The 17,146-nt window shown below is 41.8% G+C and overlaps 1 protein-coding gene across 4 annotated transcripts; it reads right to left on the bottom strand.

Annotated features, from left to right (window-relative positions):
• Positions 1 to 3,662: 3,662 nt before the first annotated feature.
• Positions 3,663 to 16,016, bottom strand: LOC135546346 (spartin-like). Of its 4 annotated transcripts, none has more exons than XM_064974693.1 (9): positions 13,390 to 13,755; positions 12,633 to 12,818; positions 11,403 to 12,214; positions 10,669 to 10,866; positions 7,656 to 7,794; positions 7,348 to 7,542; positions 7,050 to 7,208; positions 6,627 to 6,717; positions 3,663 to 5,509 (listed from the first exon to the last, which is right to left on the bottom strand). In XM_064974693.1, exons 3-9 carry the CDS (start codon positions 12,210 to 12,212, stop codon positions 5,305 to 5,307), a joined length of 1,797 nt encoding a protein of 598 aa, XP_064830765.1. In that variant the 5' UTR covers positions 12,213 to 12,214; positions 12,633 to 12,818; positions 13,390 to 13,755; the 3' UTR covers positions 3,663 to 5,304. The 4 variants fall into 4 exon arrangements, with proteins under 4 accessions (XP_064830765.1, XP_064830764.1, XP_064830766.1 ...); XM_064974692.1 differs by having other exon boundaries at positions 12,629 to 12,818; positions 13,390 to 13,754; XM_064974695.1 differs by having other exon boundaries at positions 5,384 to 6,066; positions 12,629 to 12,818; positions 13,390 to 13,756.
• Positions 16,017 to 17,146: the final 1,130 nt, after the last annotated feature.

Here is a 17,146-nt window from a genome sequence, read left to right as displayed (position 1 = left end):
GCCTTCCAAGGGAAGCAGAAGCATCTCACCTGCGAATGTTCCTCTCTCATCTCTCCTCCCCTCGAGATGCTGAAACAAGGGGCGTGGTGCAGGCGGTCAATGTTGCCCCTCAGTACTAACGGCACTGACAGACACGAGGATTTTCAGCAATTCTTGTTGATAACTCAGATAGATAGATACAGGTTTATGGGCAAAATCCCTTTTCTCTTGACAGGGCAGGAGCTAGGTTAATTATAGACCCCCTCCACCCTTAATCAGTGGGTATTCCAGAGAGCTGTAATGTCCCAAATGTAATGGCAGACAGAGAGCTGTAATTTTGACCAGGTCATAAAGGTCTGGACAAAAGTAGTGCAGTCTAACTCAGGGAATATAGGTTCCATTTGACAGACATGAGCTCTGTATGCTGGTGCTGAGGAGGATGTCTAGCAGTGTCTGAATTCGTGTACCATACTGCATGCACAAACACAGGGCAACCAAACCCAAACCTGTCTAACAATCTAATAATGATAAAGCTGTAACACACACAGAGAGAGCGAGAGAGGGAGAGAGAGAGAGAGGAGAGACAGAGAGAGAGAGAGAATGGAGACAGAACTGAGAGGTAGTGGGAGAGGAGAGAGAGAGAGAATGTACAGAGCTGTTGTCTAAACAACACCCTCAGGTTAGGTACAGTGGTATAGGGCAGACAGATGGAAAATACAGTTGTGACCTGATTGGTTGTCTAACTCAGGGGTAATTGTATAGGGAGACAGAAAGCTGTAATGTTGTCTAACTCAGGGGTAATGGTATAGGGAGACAGAGAGCTGTAATGTTGTCTAACTCAGGAGGTAGTGGTATAGGGAGACAGAGAGCTGTAATGTTGTCTAACTCAGGGGTAATGGTATAGGGAGACAGAGAGCTGTAATGTTGTCTAACTCAGGGGTAATGGTATAGGGAGACAGAGAGCTGTAATGCTGTCTAACTCAGAAGGTAGTGGTATAGGGAGACAGTGAGCTGTAATGTTGTCTAACTCAGGGGTAATGGTATAGGGAGACAGAGAGCTGTAATGCGGTCTAACTCAGAAGGTAGTGGTATAGGGAGACAGTGAGCTGTAATGTTGTCTAACTCAGAAGGTAGTGGTATAGGGAGACAGAGAGCTGTAATGTTGTCTAACTCAGGAGGTAGTGGTATAGGGAGACAATGAGCTGTAATGTTGTCTAACTCAGAGGGTAGTGGTATAGGGAGATAGTGAACTGTAATGTTGTCTAACTCAGGGGTAATGGTATAGGGAGACAGTGAGCTATAATGTTGTCTAACTCAGGGGTAATGGTATAGGGAGACAGATAACTATAATGTTGTCTAACTAAGTGGTAATGGTATAGGGAGACAGAGAGCTATAATGTTGTCTAACTCAGTGGTAATGTTATAGGGAGACAGTGAGCTATAATGTTGTCTAACTCAGGGGTAATGGTATAGGGAGACATAGAGCTGTAATGTTGTCTAACTCAGGAGGTAATGGTATAGGGAGACAGAGAGCTGTAATGTTGTCTAACTGAAGAGGTAGTGGTATAGGGAGACAGAGAGCTGTAATGTTGTCTAACTGAGGAGGTAGTGGTATAGGGAGACAGAGAGCTGTAATGTTGTCTAAATCAGGAGGTAGTGGTATAGGGAGATAGAGAGCTATAATGTTGTCTAAATCAGGAGGTATGGTAGAGAAATGAATGTTAAATGAATTCCCAATTGGTAGTTACAGTCTTGTCCCATCACTGCAACTCATGTAAGGACTTGGGAGAGGTGAAGGTCGAGAGCCGCGTGACTTCCAAAACACGACCCTGCCAAGCCACACTGCTCACTTAACCTGGAAGCCAGCTGCACCATGTCTCAGAGGAAACGCCAAATACAACTGGTGACATGAGTCAGTGACACTAGAGCGCGATGGGACAAGGACATCCCGGCCGGCCAAACCCTCCCTTAACCCGGACGATGCTGGGCCAATTGTGCGCCATCTCATGGGTCTCCCGGTACAGTGCAGCGCCTTAAACCGCTGCACCACTCAGAAGGCCTGCTCCCTCAAAACCTGAGACATCTGTGGCATTGTGTTGGGTCACAAAACTGCACATTTTAGAATGGCCTTTTATTATACCCAGCACAACATGCACCTGTGTAATGATCATGCTGTTTAATCAGCTTCTTGATATGCCACACCTGTTAGGTGGATGTATTATCTTGGCAAAAGAGAAATATTCACTAACAGGGATGTAAACAAATGTGTGTAAAAAATGTGAGAGAAATAAGCTTTTTGTGAGTATAGAAAAATGCTGGGATCTTTTATTTCAGCTCATGAAACATGGGACCAACACTTTACATGTTGCATTTATATTTTGACAGCACTGGGCCTTTAAATTCTGTGAATCAAAAAATATCGAAAAAATAGTCTCATTTGAAGAATGAATTCTGACTCAAATGTCAATCTTGAACAAAATATACTAGGTCTTAATCTTCAAATAATAGTACAGTGATATGGTATTGTGATTGAAGAGTAATACAGAATTACATAATAATAGTAGTGATATGGTATTGTGATTGAGGAGTAATACAGAATTACATAATAGTAGAGTGATATGGTATTGTGATTGAGGAATAATACAGAATTACATAATAATAGTAGTGATATGGTATTGTGATTGAGGAGTAATACAGAATTACATAATAATAGTAGTGATATGGTATTGTGATTGAAGAGTAATATAGAATTACATAATAATAGTGATATGGTATTGTGATTGAAGAGTAATACAGAATTACATAATAATAGTAGTGATATGGTATTGTGATTGAGGAGTAATACAGAATTACATAATAATAGTAGTGATATGGTATTGTGATTGAGGAGTAATACAGAATTACAAAATAATAGTAGTGATATGGTATTGTGATTGAGGAGTAATACAGAATTACATAATAATAGTAGTGATATAGTATTGTGATTGAGGAATAATACAGAATTACATAATAATAGTGATATGGTATTGTGATTGAAGAGTAATACAGAATTACATAATAATATTAGTGATATGGTATTGTGATTGAGGAGTAATACAGAATTACATAATAATAGTAGTGATATGGTATTGTGATTGAGGAGTAATACAGAATTACATAATAATAGTACAGTGATATGGTATTGTGATTGAGGAGTAATACAGAATTACATAATAATAGTAGTGATATGGTATTGTGATTGAGGAGTAATACAGAATTACATAATAATAGTAGTGATATGGTATTGTGATTGAGGAGTAATACAGAATTACAAAATAATAGTAGTGATATGGTATTGTGATTGAGGAGTAATACAGAATTACATAATAATGGTGGCCTCGGCTTTCTACTCATTATTCCTTGTTAATAAAACAAACATGCTTCCATTTGAAATTGCATAAACAATTTAAAGAAAACTTACTTGGATTGAATGTGATCCAACTAATTTGAATGAGCTCCTTTGCATTCAGGATAAATCACTTGGATAACGTGCTGGAAAACATTTGAAAATGCTCCTATTTCACTACCTTGATTTGATAGCCAGGTAATGTGAGTGGCGCTGGCGTCAAAATGCTCCATTATGTAGTAGACAGACAGACATACGACATGCTCTATCCAAAACAAGGAAACTCATGATATACAACTCATTCTTCAATAGCTTTTTATTACATATCAGATATTTGGTTTATCATCAGACCATGTGACTATTTGATCACATGGGGCCACAGAAGCACAGAGTCATTATTTTGAGAAGAATGCCGGTGTGTATTCAATGCCTGCATGATATTTCAAATTCACACCAGAAAGACAGTCTGCGTTCACTTAACCCGTAAGGGGAAATATTACTGAAGACAATTCATATTGAATCAACATCAGCCCAAGGTCAATCATGAATGGTAGACAGCATTACAAGTTAAATACAGTATGTTGAGAACATAACATGTACAGCGACACTAATCTTAAACACACACTCCAAAACCAGATACGTACAGATTGTGCCAAAACAGTTGATGTATTTATAGCTGTAATTTTGCCATAATCATTTCTTCCAGGAGTCATAGTTTAAAAAATATATATCCCTTTCTTTACATCACGTGAAAAAAAGTGTACTTTCATAGAAAATTAATATCACAGCTTTAACAAGTACAACCAAGATGAAAGTAGCGTGGCCTCGTTTGGTTAGAGTAGCATAGAGCATGTAGTAACTGGTTATTAAGGCATACGAAGCAAGCCATGGATCATTCTCAAACCAGTTCAACACTCCCCTGCTTCTACGTTTGGATTGATTCTTTCCTCTGCATTAAAGTCATATGACAAGAGTATACCTTGTTCAATCTTATCCAGTACCCTCAACAGCTATACAAAACTACACGTATTCCTGTGCATGCTTGGATTCATCTTGTTTCACACATTAACATTATTTCATTGATTAAATGAACCCAAACATGTATTCTTATAGCACATAGTTAGCATGCTGCTGCTAGCTACAGTACTACTGTAGTAATACTACTACTGTTACCACAGTATTACGACAATAGGTCAACAGCAGTGGTCTTGAAATTTAAAAAATAATCCTGTTATCAGTTTATATTTCTATCACATTCGTGACTTATTCTATTCCAGTGTCTTGCAGACAAATCATTTAGCAATAATACATCAGCCTACCTACATACAATGTTCCTCTTAGTTATTATATTAATGACATTATAATGTCATACCATTCATTATAAAGATTGAAGTGCCTAACAGTTGTATCAAACCCTGGTAACATATCTATAGGCTATTAGTCAACTAGTATGTAAATATAAAATATTTATTGTAAATAATGTATAGATTTCTTTATAGAATACAAATTGTGTGTTAATTAAGGCTCTAAAGGAAAGAGAGGAGGACACGGGTGCATCCCAAATAGCACCTCATTCCCTTTGTGCACTATACATTGGGAATAGGGTGCCATTTGGGACGCAAGTCCTAGCCTCTACCCTCTAGGCACTAGGGTAGATCTGAAAGAAAAACGGACACATTTAATCAATATCAGTACCTCAGCCTTTCCCTATGACAGAGTAGGCAAGTAGAAGTTTGGCCGTTTTGCTCACACCTATCCAGTCCTCTCATATCTACACCAGTGCTCTGTGGGTAGGACTGGGGTAAGTGTCATGGGGCTAGTGGTTGACTGTGTCCAAAAAAAAACCCACCCTACTCTCTATATTTTTCTCTGGTCCAAAGTAGTGACTATTTAGGGAAAAGGGTGCCATTTGGGACATAAAACGTATTCCTGGATGGGGCCTATTTGTCCCGTTTCTCCACTTGTTTCTGGTTAGTGTTAGGGTCCTGTAGCTGGTAGTCCTGCAGAATGGCCACAGCCGTCTGTTTGCCAGTCTTCTTCACCGCAGCTTTGATGCCCAGGTTGTCAATGTTGAAGGCGGTGACGCCCATGTTAATGGCTGAGTTCACAGCATGGTCTGTGGCCTGGCCGGCTGCCACCCCATACCTTATAAATCAATCACACACAACCAACTAGTGAGAGGGGGAAGGCTGAGGGGGTGACACAGGGGGGGGGGTTGGGGTGAGGGCAATTATAGGGAACAGAAAGGACAGCAACAACATGCAAGTAGGAATAAAGCCCCCACCCATGCAGAGCATGAATTCAACAGAATTATTCAAGTTGTCTGACTATTCAGTAATCTGTAAATATACAACTGATTATATGTGCAATCACCAGCCCCACATAAATGCAATAAGTGCATCAATTCATATGATGATTATGCATTAGGAATAGTTATATTGTTTTCAATGAAATCAGGAAAAATAATTGGTTAGTTAGAAATCAGAGTAAGCTTCATGATGAATTACAGGTGCATAGCCCAGTAGGATAGAAGAGTAGACTGTTTAGAGAGTAGAGGTGAATCTAACAGCTGTACATTCAGACCATCCAGAAACAGAGGCTACGGCCATGCTGCTTGTTACTATTAAGGGGGGTTCTTTCAAGAGAAAAGACATGTCTTCTTGTCATTAGGTGGGTCTAAGATGTTTTGTAGACCCCTAAATCTGAAACATAAGTGGAAGAGGGAAATGTACAGTAAGTGCTTGCTTGTTTTTGCTTAGAAAACACGAGTGTTTAGCAAAACCTGATCTAGAAAGCAAAGTAACAGACATACACATCAGAGCTGTCAAGCAAGTAGTACTACCAATCACACATGGTGAATAAGCCAAGCACAGAACACATTGGGCAGGTAGCCTAGTGGTTAGAGCGTTGGGCCAGTAACCGAAAGGTTGCTGGTTTGAATGCCCAACCTGAGAAGGTGAAAAATTCTGTCGATATGTCCTTGAGCAAGGCACTTACCCCTGGAGTAAATTAGGGGTGCCGTACTACTATGGCCGACCGTATAAAAATAACACTTTTCACTGCACCTATCCGGTGTGTGACAATACAACGTATTTATTTATTTTGACATGATTGCATCTCAAATGGTACCCTATTCCCTATATAGTGCACTACTTTTGACCAGGGCCCATAGGCTCATCGGGTGCCATTTGAGATGCACCCATGTTGATTGAGAAGAGCACAGACAACACACATTGGTTGAAGTGTACAGAGAAAGACCTACTTATGCTTGACAGTGTTGACGGTTTCTGAGGCAACGGAGACGGCGATGTTCTTTGCTGCTACTTCCAAGCCAGTCCACATGGTAGCGAAGCCTTCAGGTAGAAACACAGGAACCACAACAATGACCACACTTGGTAGAATAGGGGGTACATCATCCATGTGAACCATCCTTAAGGATAAGACAGACCGATACGAACGTCGGCCATGCGTAGCAGGTGGCCGTCCCATCGCCTCTGACCACCACACATCGGCAGTCATTATCTATTCATTTCTCATAGATTCCACATTCTACGTTGAATCTCCACCGTTTGTTGACAGCCAGCAGGTGATCTACTGCGCACGTCCAACGTTGGTGTCGTTCTGTCTTGTCCTGTACAGTCACTAGCCTAGTGACTATGACAACCACAACAGTGACTGTGTGTACCTTGAACTCCACTGGCAGCCACCACCATGGCTCCATCAATGTTGGATCGTCCATCTTTGTCTTTCTTCATGGACTCTGGGACCAACTTGCTTCCATGTTTCTTCACATGGGGAGCCAGCTCCTTACCCACACACCCTGCCACCATACACACACCGTCCACTACAAACACACACCCCGTCATAATACAACGTCCACTATTAACACAACAGCACACACGATACACCCATCCACATCCAATCAGACAGTCAACTCCTTCCAACACCTGAAGCAATCAGTCAGACACTCAGCTGCTTCTCACCCAGGAACTGGCTGACGCGGACAGCGCCCCCGGTGGCCTGTTTGGCTACATGCAATCCCTTGGAGACGGAGGGGCTGACATGGGCTGGCTTGTCCTCGGGGGTGATGTGCTCCCGCAGTTTCGAGGCCCCCTTGTGGATGGCTGTGCCAGTGAACTCAGCCCCCTTCACCAGGCCCCAGCTCAGCCACGATGCCCCTGGATGGAAAAAAACACAGTAGGTGTGAGTGAGTGATACACAGTATACAACTTTAACCCTAACCCCTACAGCCTCGGGTTAGGGTTGTAGGGGTTAGGGCCCTGGGTCTGACCTGTGAGGATGCCACTGGCCACCTTCTCACTCCACTCTGGCAGGTTCTTCTCCTCCTCTCCTGGGTCCTCTTCTTCCTCGAGGGGAGCGAGGGACACCTTCTGGCTCAGGTTGATGCTGTCTGCTGCCTCATTTGGAGCCTGCAGCAGCAGGACGTATTAATATGGTGTTTTGCAACAGTGGTTTTATGACACCTGCTGGTGCATACGTACAGCATTGGCAGAAGAACAAAGTTTGATTAACTCTGCTTCGTTGTCACGGTCCTCTCTGTTTTCTGTAACTTACCGCTGTTACAGGACTGGTTAGCCTAGCTGGAGCCTAGCAGACCCTGCCTCATAGTAACCTCCTGGTAACCCCCTAATAGTAGCCTCCTGCTACACTAGGGTGCCTCCTCTCCCTCTATCCCCATCCTGATCACAACGTCTCATTCTTCTCCAAACAAAGACATGGTCACCAGACATTTCAGATGTCTCCTTGCTTGAGGAAAACAGACAGAGGGGTAATGTTCTAACACCATCACTGCTATTCTCGAACAAGACAACCTCCTAAATGTACATATATTCAATATGTGATCATGAAAAGCCTACTTGCTTATTGGATTCCATTCCAGAAGCAGCTGTCCATGTGACAGGTAGTTTATCAACAACATGCCCTCAGTCAGAGCCTGGCTGAATACTGTTCCTCGGAGACAAAAACCACAGTCAAACTCCATTACTGTAATGACTACGGAGGCTGTGTTGTGTTCTAGCCAGATAAGAGCACTAGAACACATCAATGCACTTCATCTGCCTGTTTTACATTTCCTAACTGCTGAGGTGTATTCAGGGAGCAAGCAGTGCAGTAGAGCCTTTAGTGTTGTATGCCAAATGGCACCCTATGTCCTACATTAGAGGTCGACCGATTAATCGGAATGGCCGATTTCAAGTTTTCACAACAATCGGAAATCGTTATTTTTGGGCGCCGTTTTCTCTTTTTTTTTTTTACACCTTTATTCAACTTGGCAAGTCAGTTAAGATCATATTATTATTTTCAATGACGGCCTAGAAATGTTCTTCCTCGTTCAGGGGCAGAATGACAGATTTTTACCTTGTCAGCTCGGGGGAACCAATCTTGCAACCTTACAGTTAACTAGTCCAACGCTCTAACCACCTGATTACATTGCACTCCACAATAAGACTGCCTGTTACGCGAATGCAGTAAGCCAAGGTAAGTTGCTAGCTAGCATTACAAACTTATCTTATAAAAAACAAACAATCCAACGACTGTCGTTGCTCCAATGTGTACTTAACCATAAACATCAATGCCTTTCTTAAAATCAATACACAAGTATATATTTTTAAACCTGCATATTTAGCTAAAAGAAATCCAGGTTAGCAGGTTAATAGTTAAAGGTATGTGGTTCAGAGAGAAATAGTCGACGCGTTATAATTCCTGTAATAACTTGCGGCTGAACTTGAAAGGGGTTCCTTCATTATTTTACCGTTCATGTCTTCCATACAGAATGTCTTGATCTACTTCAAATAAGGTCTGTGCTTCATGCTTAAACCGCCTCTGCGTTTTGATACCCGTGTAAATCTCACTAGGATAAGGTAACGTTTGGCAACATATTTTCATAAATCCACTACATTCAAAAAAAAAAATCTTTGCTTATATTTAGCCAATATTGATCAGAGTTACCTTGTCCTATGGATATCTACAGTTATAAAATTGGCAAGGTGGTGTAAGCCTACACGAAACACAGACCTTATTTTAAGTGAATCTAAAAAATATCCTATGGAATAAATTAATGAAGGAACCGCCTTTTAGATTTTGCTAGAAGGTGTCATGGGAATTATGACTCGCACTTTGGTAGTCAATTCTTACCATGCCCATTATTAAAATAGGATTTCCTGCATGTAGAAATTACAGTTTGTGTCTTCAACATTCATCACAGGTAACTTAAACTCTATTTTTATTCAAACAGTTGAGAGTATTTGTCCCCTAAGCAGACTCTTCGGTATCATTGTCACTTCAGGGCTGTGTGTTTTACAGATGGCAGAGAAAAGCAGAGCACCAGTGCGGGACTATTACATGGAATTGGCACCAGGGAAGCAAGGTGTCTTATTTGTGATAAAGATGTAAGCATGGGGTCAGCAACGACTAAATCAAACAATACCACCAACCTGTGGAATCACCTTAAGAAAACCCATCCAAAAGCCCATATGTATTATATTAAGTTAAAATAAAAGTGTTCATTCAGTATTGTTGCAATTGTCATTATTACAAAAATGTGTGTGTGTGTGTGTGTGTGTGTGTGTGTGTGTGTGTGTGTGTGTGTGTGTATGTGTATGTGTATGTGTATGTGTGTGTGTATAATACATTATATGGGCTTTTGGATGGGTGTTCTTATATTTTATTTTAAAAAATAAAATCGTCCAATAATCGGTATCGGCGTTGAAAAATCATAATCGGTCGACCTCTATCCTGCATAGAGCACTACTTGGGACCAGGTTCCATAGAGTTGTGGCCCAAGACCAGCAGGTGAAGTAGAGCACCTTACAGCAGCAAGCAGACATTTTCACATCAGAATAGAGCAGCATTTATATCATCAGTAGTTCTGGAATAACACCAGAAATCTCGACCAATCAGAGTCATTATTGAGGCTAGAGAGAGCAGAATAGCTTATGTTAATCTACTACCGTACTAAATGGCACACTATTCTGTATGTTGTGCACTATTTTGACCAGGCTCTGGTCAACGGTAGGACACTATGAAGGAAATAGCGTTCCATTTTGGGCCAAATCCCTCATTTTAACCTTACATTCCACTGGGATCATTGGCAGGGATATAAGAAAACAAAGAACAACACTTGGAAACTGTCACGCTTCCTGAATCTGAACTGCTGATTAAGAATGGATGTAGGCAACCCTGTCATTCTTTTCATCCAGGGTCCATAACCTTCTGCACAAGGACACGTGTCATGGTGTGGTGGTGTGGCATAGAGTGACATTTGAGAGACAGCCTCAGCAGCTCACCTGCACCCTGAGGTCTGTCAACTGGGACAGCATGTCCTGGAACAGTTGTCTGTCTTCAACAGGCAGTTCAGAGGACAGCACAACGCCCACGTAGGATCCCGCGGCAGACTCCATCATGTCCGGGAACATGAACACCCCTGTGTTACACAGCAGGACAGGGGAGTCAGTGGCCATCAGTGGGTACAGCCAATCACACACCTGGAATACATGAACAGTATAACCCATCAACAGTACAGCAAATCACAGGACAGTATATGGAGTTTATATGGAACGACTGTCTGTCTCTCTGCTGTAACACAGATCTCTGAACCTGACCCGATGGCCACTGGGGTTTTCCCACCATGACATCATAGCGAACTCCTGCCTGGGATTAGGGCCACTGAGTCACTAATCACATGATGCAGGACACAGATCATTATCTGGCTGCAGTGCTTCTGATAGCCTATCCCACACACAGGAGCCCAACCCTATTCTAAACAACACACACACACACACACACATCTGTATGACAAGAGGGAGTTTATGAGCTGAGGCAGAGCAAACCATTGATGATGAAATTGTGTTAAGAGTGCACAACTGATAGAGAGGTCAAGGAAACAGATTCCAAGAACCCTGTGATTTCATCATACACTGAAATGTTGAATACAATAAGTGCTGACACTATTTTAAGGTCATTGTAAAAGGCAAAACGTAGACAGTGACTAGAACTCATCACCCACCCCCATCCCTCTTACCTGCAGGAAGGCTGGTGGGCGGTTGGGCACTCTCTCTGACTGCTGGCTGGTGAACTTGACCATCCGCAGGTACCCTGGGTAGGAGGGAGCGCTGACCTGGCCGTCAGGTGTGACAAAGAATACCTGTACCCCATGAGACAGGAAGAAGAGTTCCTCTCCATCCTCCCCCAGGCTCTGAGGAGAGGGGGACATGTGGCTGTAGAACTCCTCTCCTACCAGCGACATCTCTCCAGATTCTGTCCCGTAGGAGATAGTCAGGTGGCCATCAGCCGCCTGGGAGGAGTAGGCTGGGGGCAGATCGCCAGGCACCACAGGCTGTCTAGTGGGAGAAAGAGGCAGGGAGGGAGACACAATGCCTCCCACAGCTCCATCCTGGCAATTAGTCATTAGTAGCTTGGGTGGAGATGGCTGCTCTGGTTTCTCCTTCTCCAGTTTGGGGTAAAGGTAAGAGTTAGATGCTGTCCCGGGGACTCCATTAGAGGCATCTAGAGGTGGTGGGAGCTCAGGGTCTGGGCTGGTCTCTAGGACCGCCAATCGAGTGGTGATGTTGTTCAGAGTCTCCTGCATCTTGTGCTGCATCTGGCGGGCTGACTCCCAGGAGCACCCCACACACTCATGCCCCTGTGAGGGCACACTGATGGCCCTGAGGAGGTGCTGGCGTCCCTGTGTGTACCGGGCCAGGGCCTGGGCCTTGTGGCCAGCTTCATCCTCGGTCAGGCCTCTGTTGATGCACTCAAAGGCCTTCTCATAGCCGTCTTTGATCACCTGCAGCCTGGCTCTGTCAAAGGCAACTTGATTGGCTTCCTCCATGTCTGTCAAGAAAACAAGAAAATACATACATTTTGACCTAGCTGGCAAAGGTTCAATGATACTAATTAATGATCAATAGCTAAATTCAAGGAAGCAATAGTTGAGAATCTTAACAACAGTTAACTATTTAGCTAGCTAGCATAGCTCGTTACGATACTTTTGCATAAGGAGGCTGGCAGGCAAAGGCAAACATTACCATTACTGTAACTACCTAGCTAGGTTTGTAACGAAAAAACAGTACTGTGTCTCATGAGATATCAGGCAATAACATCTAGCTCCTCTGCTTGGATAGCAAGCAAGCAAATTAGTTAGTAAGTTGTGTGTACTTTACTCTTGGTGTGTCGCTAGCTATCATGAAAACAAACATAAACTTGAGACATTTTGACAATCAAAAGCCATCTAATCTGATACATTACCCACTAACGTTAGACGACAAACTCTTGTCTAGTGAATGAGGCGATCAACGTCTGACGTCCGTCTTTTTAGCTGGTGGAGCTGGATTTCAAGCTTTGCTGACAAGAGGCTGACAGTGTCATGCGCCTCCTTCTTCTTCTTCTATGGGTTTTATGGCGGACACAACCCAAAAAGGTGTATTGTCGCCACCAACTGGACAGTTTGAAACCAACATTTATATTTATATTTATATATATACAAATAAATAAATATATATATATTTGTATCCATACGTAATAGTGAAACATAATTTAATCCATCCTATTAAAAAGAGTACATTGCCAGAAAAAAAACTCCCACTTCTTCCTCCTTTTAGTTCTCCATATCTCCCTTATCAGGCTCTAGGACTTGAGAGGGTGGTACGGCTTGTACCAATATTGCATAACTCCTCTACTGAGAAATCTTTCAGCCCCATGAACTGCCGCAATCACTATGATTTCCATCTTCATGGACCTTCTCTCCACCTTGGCAGTGCCATTAATTACCATAACTATAAAAATCCTCCTATCTAACCTGTAAAAAATGTTGGGCTCCCGTGTAATATGATCATTTCCACAACTTGGACAACTTGGAAATCTTGGCTTCTCCTTTCGGCAAACACTTTACAATGATCCCACTGCATTGGTCTTGGGATAAATGCTCTGACTCTGTAGTTAATATACCCTAACTGCACTTGAGTAGGGAGAAACACCATTTCAACAAACAAAATAACAGATAAACTCACTTTTCTTCATTCACCTACGATTCATCGGATGTGCATCAATTACTCCTGGAATATTGTTTTTTTTATCTCTTCAACATATACTTACGATATGCCAGATATAACCCCCTTTTCACGTCCAATTTCTCCAGCCACCTCCACACGCTTGGCATTCTGTTCGTTATGTGCCTCCAACAACCATGTTTGGCTAATCAACAAAATAAAATATGGCGACAGCGAGATCCCCGACCCCAAAGAGTTGAACTGGTGGAACAGTTTTGTAATCTTCTCTGTTAACATATTTTCTACGAGAGACAAACAGTTCAAAGTCATCAAGTAAGTCACGATAAGCCAGAAGAGGGCTTGCCTGACAAGGGCTACAGTTCTCTCCCTTTGCCCCAGCCTGAAGAAGTGAAAACAAAACATAATCTGATAGGGGCATAGCTGCGGGAAGTATGTGTGCCCCCTCCACCCCCAACAATATTATATTTTAGGGGCTATTTTGCTCCCCTCTCTGCTAAGGAGTATTTTTCTCTGCTCATACATAAATAATAAAGGCCTAGTGCACTCATTTGGTATTCTACATTTTATTTAACTAGGCAAGTTAGTTAAGAACAAATTCTTATTTTCAATGACGGCCTAGAAACAGTGGGTTAACTGCCTGTTCAGGGGCAGAGCGACAGATTTGTACCTTGTCAGCTCGGGGATTTGAACTTTAATTTTGATTTATCAATCCTTCCAGCTATGCATTAATTATTGAGTCATTGTTAGTTTTATACTTAAGACATGAGTGTTGTTAGCTTTACACATAAGACATGACTATGTAGTTGTGCTGTAACATGTTTGAATTTTGTCTCTTGTATAATCAATTCTATACATTAGTTTATACTGGATTATGCATACATTTTCGTTAACTCATTTCATTAGTTAGGTTCCAACACTCCCTCCATCTTGTGCCAATATCAGTTATTTTTAAGGTATTTTTGGTTCCAATAGTTTATATACTTTTTTAAGAGACTGTCAATTGGGTAGGCTCTCTGCAAGGGTTTGTATGGCTTACCTATCATATGAGTATCCTTTTCTGATTCAAATAGGATTCCCTTAACATTGCTCTAATTTCCAATAGATTTCAGGTCGAAGTTGCATGAATTTGAAAATGTCTCCATTGGTCAGTCCAAAATTGCTTTTTAATTCTGTCATAAAAGTAATTTTATTTCTTATTACCAAGCCATTTACAGTTTCTATGCCTTTCGTTTTTATCATTGAATTCTGACAGCTACTTTACATTAGCGGCAGGGCTCCAAACTATTTTTTCCCAGTGCCAAGTAAGACAACTGAGATGGTAGTCAAAAAGTAAGCTATTTCATCGAACATATCCAGAGAATGCATGATTGATATTTTGATGTGCAAGAATTATCAGAATTATAATATTTGTGCATATTGGCCTAGGATATAAACTATTCTTGACCATGGACCCGATTCCCGCCCTGAGTTAACCGCGTAAATGGAACATAATTCCCTTTTTAATGCACTTTTCTCACTATGCATATTCTGACCTTGAATTTAAGCATAAAATCGAATAAATGAAGGTGTGGCTGTGGTGTGTCTACAGATATACTGTATTCTGACCTTGACTTTATTCCCTAATAATCACACCACTTTCACGCGCAAGGAAACCATGAATAAGGTCTTGCGAACCTAGCGGTTCCAAGTAATACATTTTTTATGTTAGAAGAAACACCCTTCTCCATGCACTGTAATGTATAACTTAGTAAGAGCTATTAATTCGAGCTATATAAATGAGGTAGCCTAGTGGTTAGAGCGTTGGGCCCATAACCGAAAGGTTGCTGGATCGAATCCCCGAGACAAGGTAAAAATAATTCATTCCGCTGTTTCCCTGTAGACCGTCATTGTAAATAAGAAATTGTTCTTAACTGACTTTCATATTTAAATAAAGATTCAATCCATCTGTATATGGGAATTGTAAATGACAATATATATTTGACATTATAATCGCCGTAGACAAGTCTGAAACATACGAACATTATTTCCCACAGTGAAGTTTATAAAATGCTGTGCCATTATGCAGAACCTAACTGGCAGGGCACTCTCAAATGTGTTTGATACAAACCAACCAGCTTGACTTTTTAAATCTTACATTTTCAAAAGAGTTGCAGCTTCTTTGATGCTCTGTGGATAGGCCTGAGTAATCGATTATTCCATTCTTCCAGAAATCTTCCTGTAAAATCCACCTCAAATGCCAGTTGGATTCGTTTAGTTTTCCTCGGGTGTAGCTTGCCTCTTCTGTGCTGACTGAACACGTTTGTCATATATATCAAGAGGGGTTCATTTGTCCCCATTGGAGCCACGGTGGGTGATTTCAGTCTGCAAAAACTGTAGTGACACTAAACACAGCTTCCACCAAATCTGTTTAGCTTAGATCCAGCAGGGCTTTCACCTTTTTCACATCTAAAAATTATGGCTCTCTGGGTCAAGTGCAAACAGGGCCTCCACCATTTGACTGTTACGTTCGCAAAATCGTTCCGACATTTCACTATGACAACATCCAACGTGCTGAAGAACAGTATTTTACACTCAGTCTCTTCTCCTCTGTCCTGTTGGCCTACTGTACTGTCCACCACGTATTTCTGGAAATGTGTACGTACATAACGTCGTCTGTGATTGGAGCTGGTGGTGGTGCGTCAGTGCCATTGGGACTGCACTATGCCCAAATGGCTTCGAGCTCGAAGTCACGCCTCAGCTTCTCAACGCACTCCAATGGAATGCGAACCACTTTGAATCCAGTGTAAAGATAATTTGCTTTTGCCTGGAGTAATTAGTTTGCAGGATCGAGAAGACTAAGGATTTTGTGCACCATGGTGGCTGTAACCTTAAAGCCAGGGTCCGTCACCCCAGCAGTCTTGAGTCTTACTTCTGTGTTGTATGCACGCGTTTCCTGCTTCTTATGGAAACACAAAGGAGTCATACCTTACTGCCCAGGGGCTTTTCACAGCCCCCTTACACGCACCGCAGCGCACCCTGTCCATTGTGCTGACACAGCGCTATTTTATACAGGGACATAAAACTTCAACTGAGGGTGCTAAAGTTTGAACTGAGGGGGCTACGCCCCATTTAGCCCCCTTTGTGGAACCGGACCAATATAGCCTACTATCGTACACTCTTCTCCCTATTATAATTATATGTACAGTAATCTTCCAACATTACCATGGGTTGAAGAACTGAATATGGCACTTTTCAGAATTAATCAAACCACAATTTTCTTTTGTGCATAAAGACTCTCAAACTCTGTTTTTTATGATTTATAACTAATTTTCTAACCCTAAAAATCAGATTATTTTTTGTATTTACCAATTGGTGCTGAAACGGAGACAAATATGCACATATTTAGATGTCTTTCTTTCATTGATCTAATATTCTGAACCCGTTCTCTCGATATATTCTATTGAGTCTGTCGACAAAATTCTAACGAAAAGGTACACCATATTTAATGGAATGACTTAAGATAAATGTACTGAAACCCCTATTGAATGAAAACTTGAAGAGAAAATCTGTTGGCCAGCATGTGGGAGGGTTTTCAGCGGTTGAAGTACGTTTATTCAGCGCGCACAAGGGAACCACGCCTGCAATGCTCATTATGCACCTTCATAAAGTAAGCCAAAATACCGACTACTGAGAAGTGCATAGGAAAGGCGTGCTTAAATTATTTTTTACTTTTCTAAGTTGTAATGGGGCCCTATCTTAGGAAGTGTGAACTCTAAAC

This window comes from Oncorhynchus masou, chromosome 9, assembly GCF_036934945.1.
Source record: "Oncorhynchus masou masou isolate Uvic2021 chromosome 9, UVic_Omas_1.1, whole genome shotgun sequence".
Taxonomy (NCBI): Eukaryota; Metazoa; Chordata; class Actinopteri; order Salmoniformes; family Salmonidae; genus Oncorhynchus; species Oncorhynchus masou.
The sequence above is the reverse complement of the archived record's forward strand: the minus strand, read 5'-3'. Positions and strand labels throughout refer to the sequence as shown.

What these genes read in the sequence shown, in the direction of transcription:
- LOC135546346 (XM_064974694.1), bottom strand. Translation starts at nt 12,212, where the DNA reads ATGGAGGAAGCCAATCAAGTTGCCTTTGACAGAGCCAGGCTGCAGGTG. An exon ending in TGACAGACCTCAGGGTGCAG is followed by an intron (nt 7,795 to 10,668) that starts GTGAGCTGCTGA and finishes CTGCTGCTGCAG; the next exon opens with GCTCCAAATGAGGCAGCAGA. An exon ending in CCGCGTCAGCCAGTTCCTGG is followed by an intron (nt 7,209 to 7,347) that starts GTGAGAAGCAGC and finishes GTGTGTTTGTAG; the next exon opens with TGGACGGTGTGTGTATGGTG.